The sequence below is a fragment of the Protopterus annectens genome, chromosome 13.part0 (genome assembly GCF_019279795.1).
Source record: "Protopterus annectens isolate FY-2018-M chromosome 13.part0, PAN1.0, whole genome shotgun sequence".
Taxonomy (NCBI): domain Eukaryota; kingdom Metazoa; phylum Chordata; order Ceratodontiformes; family Protopteridae; genus Protopterus; species Protopterus annectens.
This window is the reverse complement of record NC_056747.1, coordinates 349,206,765-349,218,011: the sequence shown is the minus strand read 5'-3', so window position 1 is coordinate 349,218,011 and position 11,247 is coordinate 349,206,765. Positions and strand designations below refer to the sequence as shown.

The following is an 11,247-nucleotide window of genomic DNA, read 5'->3' as shown; positions in this document are numbered from 1 at the left end:
CAACCTGAACTGATCCATACCAGAGTCCAAAGTACCTAATATTTTGGAATATGTCTCATATCATCCCCATTCACAAAGGAGGTAACTACCACCAAACTTACAAACTTTCGACCTAAAGCCATACTTTCCCCCATCTCTAAAATACTGAAAAAAAGGTATTCATCTTCAACTCACAAATTTCTTGTAGCACAACAACCTCCTTACAAACACATGTTTTTTATCCCAGACAGTACAACTACAGCCTTCCTAACCTTCACTGACCTTGTAAACAGAGCCAGAGACAGAGGTCACTACGTATCTGCACTACTTCTAGACCTTTCAAAGTCATTCAATACTGTGTCTCACTCTTTACTGTTGAATAAGCTCTAGGAAGTACCCCTCATATACTAAATTGGTTACAGTTATTTACACAACTGAAAACAAGCTGTAAAATGGACAAATATTACCTCCCCCTTTCTAACAAATCCCACTGGAGTCCCATGGGGATCCATCCTAGGACCCCTACTTTTTAATATTTTTACTGATGACCTTTGTACATCATCTACTTATGGAACACTCATTCAATATGCTGATGATTCCACAATTATCTGTACCTGTTGCACACTAGCCCAGCTTCTCTCAGATATTCAACAAATTTCTCTGCTGTTGAATCCTGGCTTACCAACTGACAGCTGTTCCTCAACCTGAAAAAAGTAAACTACTACCTTTTCAACCAAAGAACTGCACTACTAATCTAAACAACTTCAAAATTTTCTCTGCTGTTACCACCGCCATTGAAATTGTCCACCACACCAAGTTACTGGGAGTAGTCACAGACGATTACCGTGGGTTTGATGTTCACATTCAGCGAAACAAAGAAAACCACCAGAAACTTGGAATACTTTATAGAAACATACACACACTAAGCTCTTCTTCCAAGAACACCCCTGCCAAAACTTTCCTTCTACCCTCCCTGCTTTATGGTGCTCCAGTACTCACCAATCTACAGAGCTCCTCTAGATCCAAAATAGAACAGTGCTATAATAAAGTAGCCAAGTTTGCCACCAACTCAAAAACTAGAACCCATCACTGCCTGTCACTAAAAAAACTAAACTGGCTAGAATTCCCCAACCACCTACTATACATACAACTTCTGACGCTCCACGGCATGGTCTACAAAACCCTAGCCTGCCCAGCACTACTACTACTACTTTCGGCTTTTCCCGGTTAGGGGATGCCAGAGCGGATCATCTGTCTGCTCATGATTGGCAGTAGAGTTTTACGGTGTCGAGTTGCCATCCTGTCACCCAACCTTCCACAGAAGGCACACACACACACCTAGGGCCAATTTAGAGTGTCCAATCCACCTACTGCATATCTTTGGGATGTGGGAGGAAACCGGAGCACCTGGAGGAAACCCATGCGACCACAGGGAGGACATGCAGACTCCGCACAGAAGGCACCCCAGCCAAGAATCGAACTGGAGAACTTCTTGCTGTGAGGTGGCAATGCTAACCGCTGCACCACCGCGGCCACCCTAGCCTGCCCAGGCACTGAACAACATAATTACACCTTACAACCCAAAAAGAACAATTGGATCTGCAGATAAAGAACTTCTCTCTATATACAAACCCTTCTAAGACTGCAGGACAAAGCCACTATTCCCACTATGTTGCAAAAGCATGGGACTCTCTTCCACTTACTGTGAAAACTACTATTAACCTACCAACCTTTAAAACTGTACTGAAACAACACTGGTTGTGCCCTTGCTCTGATTCAGGCTAATCTCTTCTGCAGATCTGTCCTGACTGCAACACTCTTCTCTGTCTCTCCTATCTGCTCTTCATTCATTTTGTATCTTTCACTTTCTCACCTTCATCAATTACTTATATAGTTAACATCTACCTCATATCAGGGCACCTGCTTACTTTTAACTCGAATAATTTGTTGATATCTGTATAAAGCTTATATTTCTACATCTATGTATTACTTGTAACTCATGTACATTTTATGTTATCTGTCCAAGGTTTGTACATGTCTTTATGCAATTCATGCAATTTTTTTGCTTAACTGTATAAAGTTTGTACGTCTGTTACTGGAGCTTTTCTCCCCAGGTCTCTGCTGAAAATGGATCCTTTCTGACCAAGTCGGACCTTCCCGGTAAACAAATGTCAAATAAATATTAAAATGCTTTGGTACAGTATTACTTAGCCACACTTGCTACTGAGCAAAAGACATAATACTTTTAAGCTTTCCATTTTCAAAGGTGGTAATACACCATCTTTTCCCAGCTCTGCATACAGAAAATGGAACAATTTGTTTCTAGCTCCTCTACTATGTATATGGAATGGGGAACATCATAACATACTAAGGAGGAGATCTGGCCACACAATACTTCACACTGGCACGGATGTCATTATATCACTGCTATAAAACACAGGCTGCGGGGTTGTGACAAGTTCATTTACGGTCATTTGCTAATGCACAAACTTGCATTTTTAGCTCTTTTCCATACTGCCCAACTAATACTGTTCCTCAGCTCTGTACCTCTGAGCAACAAACTGTCATGACAAGAGGATTAGACCATTACTTTCCCCATTTCTGTTCAAACTGTCTGCACTTGCAGTTCCATAATTTGCGACTAAATTGGTGGAATGACCAGTACCATTGCAGTCTTAATTACATTCCTCAGTTAGGATGAACATTTAAACAGCTACTTCTCTACATTAATGTATGCCAGCAGTCCAACAGGTCTGTACCAGGTTTATGAAGTGTATGGGGCATGGTCTATGGATTTTACTGCATACGATACCCAAGCACTCGTGTACATTGTCAAAAAATATTACCTGAAGTGCACAATTTCTGTGATATTCATCCAAATCTGTATCACATTACAGAGCTGTGGACAGACAGAGTGTAAGGCCTTCTTGCACTACTACTCAATCCAGATAGTTCAACTGCAACCTCTTCTGAGAGTGGGGAGAGGCCTACTGTGTCATATGATCTCTTAGATGAGCTCTCTAGCACTAAAAAAAACTGTTGCCCACACTGGGGGATAAAAAGTACAGCGCTATAATTGTTTTCCCTATCACTGGTATCCTACTGTAGAATGAGGGTAAATATGAATTAAATGAAACAGATTAAGTGAAAGTTTCTTCCACTACGAAACAAGAAAATGCTCAGACCACCTCACATGCAGTCTTGTAAAGTGTCAAAATAATTTCTGTCAACAAACATAAGATCTGCTAGTAGGCATTTGCTGGAATAAACATTTAAATAGTTACTTTTTAACTGTGGTCAATGAAAACATTGTTTACAAATGGAAATATTGTTCTGGCTTGAGTATAAAATTAATCCCAAAAGTCAACACGTGAATGAATCAACTGTTGTTCCAAGATACCAGAAACATAGCTAAAATTCTGTCCTAGCTTGTATAGGCGGCTGTTTTTATAGGCGTGGAACTTCTTAAAGGCAAGTATTCAGATGCAGGAAAATAAAAACTAACATTTGACTATGATGTAAGCCAAGACACGAGAGACACAACTGGTAAATATATGAAGATGCAAATGTGAGCCTAAAGGGAAGGTCTCAGAAAAAGTTCTGGTTTGTATGGAAAGTGAAACGAGAAATTTTTTAATAGGTCACATGGATGACAATATGACCATGAGCATCATTTTAAACTACAGCAGACAACCAGTCCTCTAGTTTATAACAGCCAGAAAACGAACACATTTCTTGCACACAAGTGAAAATAGAGAAATATTGTATACTCATAACTGGATGTTGATTCATCTCCTCTTTCATGACTGGTTAATTTTTTTCTGAAAAAAACAGCACTTTACAACTAAAGAAATCTTCAGGAAGGGGAGGGATGGAGATGGGGCATGTCAGTGCAGACTCTACATAAACTCCACTAATAGTGGAATTACCTAGTGGGGACTATCACTACAGATCTCCATGGATCAGTATGGAGTGCGAATCAAATTTTTGCAATTTAAAAAGCCAAAATGAATACTGGTGAATCACACAAACCATTTATTTTCTTTCTCCCTCAAGCTCAGCAGCTGCTATCTGCTGCAGATAAGGCTTCATTTATCTAAGATACTGCACTCCTGGAGGAGCTGATGCTTTAAATAGGCTCTGTGATTCGAAAAGGTTGCTTTCTTTTGCCAGTTTTCTTATTTTGAAAATTGGATAAATGGCTTATGCAGCTTACATAACTCATGGAAAAAGGATTTTCTGTCATCTCCCTCTTTCGATCTTTTAACATCTCAAGGCAAATGACTAAGGTGAAAGTCTGTCCACTACGCCTGGACAGGAAAGTATGAACAGCTCTGGAAGTCAGGCTAACCATTGACTATCTGATGATAAAAATACCAAGAATTAACACTGAATTAGAGAGAAAAATCTAGTGTTTACAGACAGACTAAACTTTATTGAAATATCTAGTGTTTACAGCCTTGACTACAGTTTACTGAAATAAATAAGAACTTCACTCAGAAACTGAAGGAACAAGATTAATTCACTGAACATTTCAGAGCAAGTGTTGCCAGAAAATGCTTGTGAATAAATTGAAAATTTGGAAATCTACAGCTCAAGCTCAATCCTATGAACAGAGGGAAAGAGATGAGGTATAGGCTGCTACTTCTTAGCACCCCTCCAATGTCACAAAGGTTAATCCCAACAAAAGGAGGTAGACCCTTTTGTACAGCTATGAAAAACATCTGAAAGAGTTACATCTGATGGCGAAAATGCACAGCTACAACAAACTGACCCAATGAGACAAAGCTCACAGAAGATCTACAATCGTCTTGATAATAAATATATCCATCTAAAAACACTTGATCAAACAACTGGGCATCTTCAGTGTGAACACTAGTATCCAAAACTCAGCTTAGCCACAGACTTACTGCCTCTTTGAACCCTCTCCTGGCTTATGGACTCTTTTCAGTTGTCTGCTGCGTAATGGCTTCCAATTCCAGTCACACTGTATTCTCTACACAGAAAGTAGGAAGATCAACTAATAGACAGCTCATCAAAGAGTTGAGGCCACAGTTGGCATAAGCCAGGAGGACATTCAGACTGGCTTTCATCTTCAAAGGATGATGTGTAGTACTGTTCTAAGTGACACCAGGAATCTTTGGCTGTTAATGGATCTATGCATCTTCCCTACTAAGAAGCTATCAGAGTTTAGGAATAAACATTCACAATGGAAAATGAAAAGGAGGATTCTAATTCCAGTCTGGCAGTTTGGTGGAAAGGTGTAACAAGTCACAGATAATCAGAAGAGATTCAAAGCCAAGAGACTGCTACAAGGAGAACTGTGAAAAATCCTTGCTGCATCTATCACAAGTCAGTTTACTAGGAAGACTTACAATAAAAATTGAAAATGCCGCTGATAAAGGAAGTGAGCAATAAAAGGTCAGGGGATGCCAAAGAAACCAGCTTTATAGAGAAGCCAGGTCTGGCAGCATTATTCATACACACAACTCTTCCTAATGCAAAAGCAATGTCAGTAAGCACATTCATCCTGCCCTGATTGCTCTTACGGGCATTGCTATTGCTCTTTTTTTTTTTTTTTTAGTAAAGCCTCATATTTGTTTGGAAACAGCATACTTGTACTTCATTTTAATTTCTGTTAAACCTACAGCAAAGACAGCAGTTTGGGATGTCATGCACATGGCTCATAACAGAGAAGAGAAATCTTGAGTCTATACTCTTCTTTCAGAATCAGATCTGGGTATGTCATGAAATAACTATCAACAGGAGACCGGGAGAGTTAAATGTGGCAAGAAAGAACTGAGGATTAATGCAACAATCATGGTATTCCCCCTTAACCCTGTCACAGGGTACACCACCAATGTGGATGACAAGACTGAGATGTGCTCCTGCAAACCTGGTCCTAAGAAACAAACAAGTTTCCTAATTTTAGGAACAAGTTTATACGTTTTCTTGAAAGTTGACATACTTGAAGTATTATGAGGTCTAATCTAAAGACATTTTAATGAAAAAAATGACACGCACACCACATTTACTTTTCATGTTTTCTATTCTCCTTGTATTCATTTTGGGATTTGTGCACTGTACTAGTTCACTGGTATAAATACTGTATAAAGTTTTACAATAAGTATTCTGTTAACAAAAATACAGTGGTCATAAAAGAAAGTTAACAGAATTCTGGAAACCAGTCTCTCTTTTTTAATAAGTAAAATAAAAAGCATATAAACTAAAACAATGTTCCAAAAAAGTTTATACAAGGATAATAATCTACCTCCTTTCAACTCTCAAGATTGATTAACATCTTTTATAAAAACACTGATGTGGATGAGGTTTTTCAAGAAATCTGAAACAACTGCTGGTATCCTGGGTTGCTGGATGTGCTCTATAATTCATCGATGCACGGTTTGGTTTACTAAAATTTCACATCAGTAGTGTCCAAATGGATTTGGATTCTGTTGTGACTGTGTATCTGTTACAGAAATAAAGGCAAAGGAAAAGTGAGCATCTAAAATTCACTGCTAACATTCCTTAAGGCAAATCTTGACTAACCACATAAATTACTACAACTGCAACTAGCACAATGTAAAAAAAAAAAAATGAACACCCATAGAATATCATTCTTAAATTACCTACATGTTCACAAACTGCAGATTTTAAGAGGCATGTGACCTTTTTCTAGAATCCTTTATATAACATGGTTTCATTAAAAGCTATAATGAAGGTCATAAAGTTTGAGAGAGAAGTCTATAGTATGTGCGTTTTTTTTTTAATCGGCCTGTGCTGAAGCCACACCTTAGGAACAATATGGGAAGTATCGGACAGATTCCTCATTCAGTACCAAAGTTAATTCATGAAAAAGTACAGTTTTGTACCTATCATAAATGTAGATGTCCGATAGATATGCAACTGCAGTCATAACATATGGGTTGTCCTGCCTCAGGCAGCACTCGGTTGGCCGGATTCCAAAGTCTGGGTCCGGCGTCGGCTGGTGTCGCCTCCTCTCCGACGTCAGAACGGCTTGAGTATAAAGGCATCGGCCGACGCCATCTTCTTCAGTGTTTCTTGCCCCAGATGCCAGGTGCCCTCCTAGGAAGGCTAAATTTGGTGAATGGATAAAGAATTCTAGACATGCACAACAGTAATAAACAGATACACCATAGAGATACCCCCAGCTAATAGGAATAGGGGTAGTGGACCCATAAAGAAGGTTGCAGAGGGGTAGGAGGGTGGGAGAATCCGACTGCAGTTGCATATCTATCGGACATCTACATTTATGGTAGGTACAAAACTGTACTATGTCCTTCAAGAATGCAACTGCAGTCATAACATATGGGTTGAATACTATAGCCAAGCTGGGGGTGGTTGGAACTAAGAAAGTGATGGTGTAGCTAAAATGCCCTGCAGGACTGCCGAAGCAAAGCCTGCTCGGGATCTGGAGTATAAAGGCAGGTTGTAGTGCTTGGTAAATGTATGCATGGAGCTCCATGTAGCAGCCTCTAGAATGTCCTTTGTAGCCACTCCTCTTAGGAAAGCTGTGGATGTGGCTATAGCTCTGGTGGAGTGTGGCCTAATATTGGCTGGCACACCTTTTCCATGAAAGGAATAGCAGAATCTGATGCAGTGTCCAATCCATTTGGAAATTGTTTGTTTGGAGATTGCTTTTCCTTGTACTCCAGCAGCATAGGCTACAAGCAGTTGGTCAGACTTTCTGGTGGCCTTAGTTCTGTCCAAGTAGTAGCGTAGTTGCCTGTGTATGTCCAAAGTATGCAGCAGTGCTTCCCCCCTGTTTTGAGGATTGGGGAAGAAAGTAGGCAGGTGAATGGCTTGATTTAGAGACAACCTGGAAATTACTTTTGGCATGAATGAAGGACTGGTTCTTAGAGAGACTCTGTCCTGATGAAAAATGAGAAAAGGAGGTACTGCCATGAGTGCCTGTATCTCCGAGACTCTTCTTGCTGATGTGATTGCCAATAGGAAAACCGTTTTCCATGAGAGAAATTGCATTTCTGAAGTTGCTGCTGGTTCAAAGGGAGGAAGAGTTAATTTTTCCAAGACGAAGTTGAGGTCCCATGCAGGTACTGGCGGTTTCCTGGGAGGTTGGATATTCTTTATCCCACTTAGGAACTGTCTTAGCAAAGGATGTGAAAACACAGGTGGATCACAATTGTATTTTGCTGAGATTGCTGAGGCATGAATCTTTATGGAAGAATATGAGAGACCAGTATGAAACATTTCTGCCAAGTATTCCAATATCTGAGGTATACTCAATACTGTTGTATCCTGACCCCTGCTCGCATTCCAGATGATGACTCTCTTCCACTTGGCTGAATAGGTTTTTCTGGTGGAAGGTCTGCATGCTTCCAGTAAGATCTCTTGAACTTTTTTGGAAAGAGAGATATCGGAAGGAGTTATGGTAACCTCCAGGCTGTCAGATGCAATGTTTTCAGGTTTTGATGAACCGTCCTGTAATTGTGTTGTGTTAGAAGCAGAGGCCATAGGAGCAGAGGCCACGGTTTGGTCCGAGTTATGCTCAACAGCAATGGGTACCAGTGCTGCCCTGGCCAGTCTGGAGCTATCAAAATGCCTGTTGGTTGTTCTGCTTTGATCTTCAGTATCACCTTGGTCAGCAGTGGTAGAGGAGGGAATGCATAAATTGTTAGGGATTTCCAGCTGAAGGAGAGAGCATCCGTTTTCCAGGCTAGAGGATGGTGGGTCCTTGTACAGAACTTTTCCAGGTGATGATTCATGTGAGAAGCAGAGAGATCGGTGTCAGGTCTTCCCCATGTCCTTGTTATTTGTGAGAAAATGTGAGGATGCAGCATCCATTCGTGTGGATCCAATAAATTTCTGCTCAGCTTGTCCACCAGTACATTGTCCTTGCCTGGTACAAACTGGGATTGCAGATGTATCTTCAGACTTAGGGATTTTTCCCAGAGAATCATAATTAGTCTGCAGAGGGGATAAGAATGAGTGCCTCCCTGCTTGTTTATATACCACATAACAGTGGTGTTGTCTGTCCTTATTAGCAAATGTCCTTGTTGAAGTGATTTTTCGAAAGTCTCGATTGCATGTATCACTGCCAACATCTCTTTTTGGTTTATGTGCAGATGCCTTTCCCTTGGTGTCCATTGACCTTGAATGCATCTGCCCTCCATGTGTGCCCCCCATCCATGGTCTGAGGCGTCTGTTGTAATCATTTGACCTGCTTGGGGTTTGTTGAAAGACATGCCTTTGTTTAACTGACTTGCTTGAGCCCACCACAAAAATTCTCTTTGCAGACATGGAATGAGTGGGATTACGTCCTCTAGGCTTTGGCTGTGTTGGGACCATAAGCTTTTTAAGTACCATTGCAGCTTTCTCATATGAAGTCTTGCCAAAGGTATCAGAAGAATGCAAGATGCCATGAACCCCAGGGCCTGCAGGATTTTCCTTGCAGTCAGCTGGGAGAGCTTTGCTAGGCCTCTGAAGTACTCTGGTAACTGCTGTTGTTTTTCCTCTGTGAGGTAAGCCATCTGTGTTTTTGTGTCCAGTTTGGCTCCTAGGAAAATAATCTGTTGGGATGGCAGAAGTCTTGATTTCTGAATGTTGACTGTGTATCCCAAGGCCTGTAGTAATTGAATGACATAGTCCAAGTTTGCTATCAAGGTTTGCTTGTTGTCTGCTTGTATGAGGCAGTCGTCCAGGTAGGGGTATATTTGAATCCCCTGGAGTCTGCAGTGTGCCACTACTGATGCCAGGCATTTCGTGAACACTCTGGGCGCAGTAGATAAGCCAAATGGCAATGCTGAGAATTGATAATGCTCTGTCCCTGCAAGAAATCTGAGGTATCTTCTGCATCTTTGTCTGATTGGGACATGCAGGTATGCCTCCTTGAGGTCCAGAGTGACCAGCCAAGACCCCTTGCCCAGCATGGGAAGGAGTTGCTGCAACGTCAGCATTTTGAACTTTGGGACAATGAGATAAGTATTTAGAGTAGACAAGTCCAGTATAGGTCTCCATTTGTTTTCCTTTCTTGGAACAAGGAACAGTCTTGAATAAAATCCCTGGCCTTGTTCCTGTGGAGGGACCTTTTCTATTGCTTTTATATTTAACAGCTTTGATACTTGAATGAGTGCCTCTGCCCTTTGATGAAGTGGCAGGTTTGGCATGCCTTGTCTTATTGGTAAAGTATGGAAGTGGAATCTGTAACCTTTGTCTATTAAATCCAGAATCCAGTTGTCCTTGGTTAAGATATGCCAGTTTTTTGAGAATAAGGATAATTTTCCGCCAAAGGTGCTTCTCTTTGAGCCTTTGTAGACGGTATGAAAGTCAAGTCATTGTGGTTGTCCTTGTGGTGCAGCTGGACTGCCTGCGCCACTTCTTTGATTTGGTGGTTGCCATTGGCGGCCCCTGTAGGAGCCTCGGTATTGCCCTCTACCTCGGCACGCCTGTTCTTCCCCTTTGAAACTTGTCAGTGTCTGGAAAGGACCAATTCTTTGAAGGCCAATTCCTGCTGAATCTGGGTGGCTGAACCTGGAGGAAATCTTTGACTGTCTGTACTGATTTAGCTTTTTCCTCAATGGACTTCAACACATCTTGTGCATTAGCACCAAAAAGCTTCTGTTTTTCCAGAGGTGCATCAAGTAACTTTACTTTAACATGGTCTGGCAGTGGCTGTTCTTTTAACCAAGCATGTCTACGTATAACAGCCCCAGTCATAGCTGCCCTACATGAAGCCTCCAATGCATCATAACCACACTGAAGAAAATGATTGCTAACCTGCTGAGTGTTATGTACTAGATCCTGCAATGCCTTTCTATCAATAGGCTCAGGAGAGGCTAGCTTTTTCTGTAAATCATCAAGTATAAAAAATCCTGGTACTGAAACATATGAAAAAGGCAGTTAAGTGACCTCATGGCCAGGGTGGTAGAGGTATAAACTTTTTTACCCCATCTCTCCAGGGACCCAGCTTCCTTATCCGCTGGCAGTGGATTCTTGGCTGTGGAAGTAGCCACTCCCTTAGGACCCTGTGAAATAGTTTCTAGATCCACAGAATGGGCCTTAAAGAGATGTTTGTGGGTGTCAGGGACCCTATAATATCTGTCTGGCTTGACAGGAGCAGGAGGGAGAGAATCAGGGTTAGCACTGGAGTCGGAGAAAACATCATCCAGGACATCCATAACTGGAGGGATAGCTAAAGGTCTGTGCTGGGGTAGCTTGAGGAAGGTACGTAGCCTTTTTCTGGAATCAGAGAATTCCTGACCCTGCCATTTAAAATGCTCCCTCATA

General features: G+C 41.3%; 1 protein-coding gene across 1 annotated transcript in view; it reads right to left on the bottom strand.

Annotated features, from left to right (window-relative positions):
* Positions 1-6,009: 6,009 nt before the first annotated feature.
* MED12 (mediator complex subunit 12) overlaps positions 6,010-11,247 on the bottom strand; it is a 4,088,267-nt gene continuing 4,083,029 nt past the window's right edge. The window contains exon 43 of the mRNA XM_044054827.1: positions 6,010-6,448. Coding sequence (XP_043910762.1) covers positions 6,405-6,448 — 44 coding nt within the window. The 3' untranslated portion in view covers positions 6,010-6,404. The remainder of the gene's footprint in view (positions 6,449-11,247) is intronic.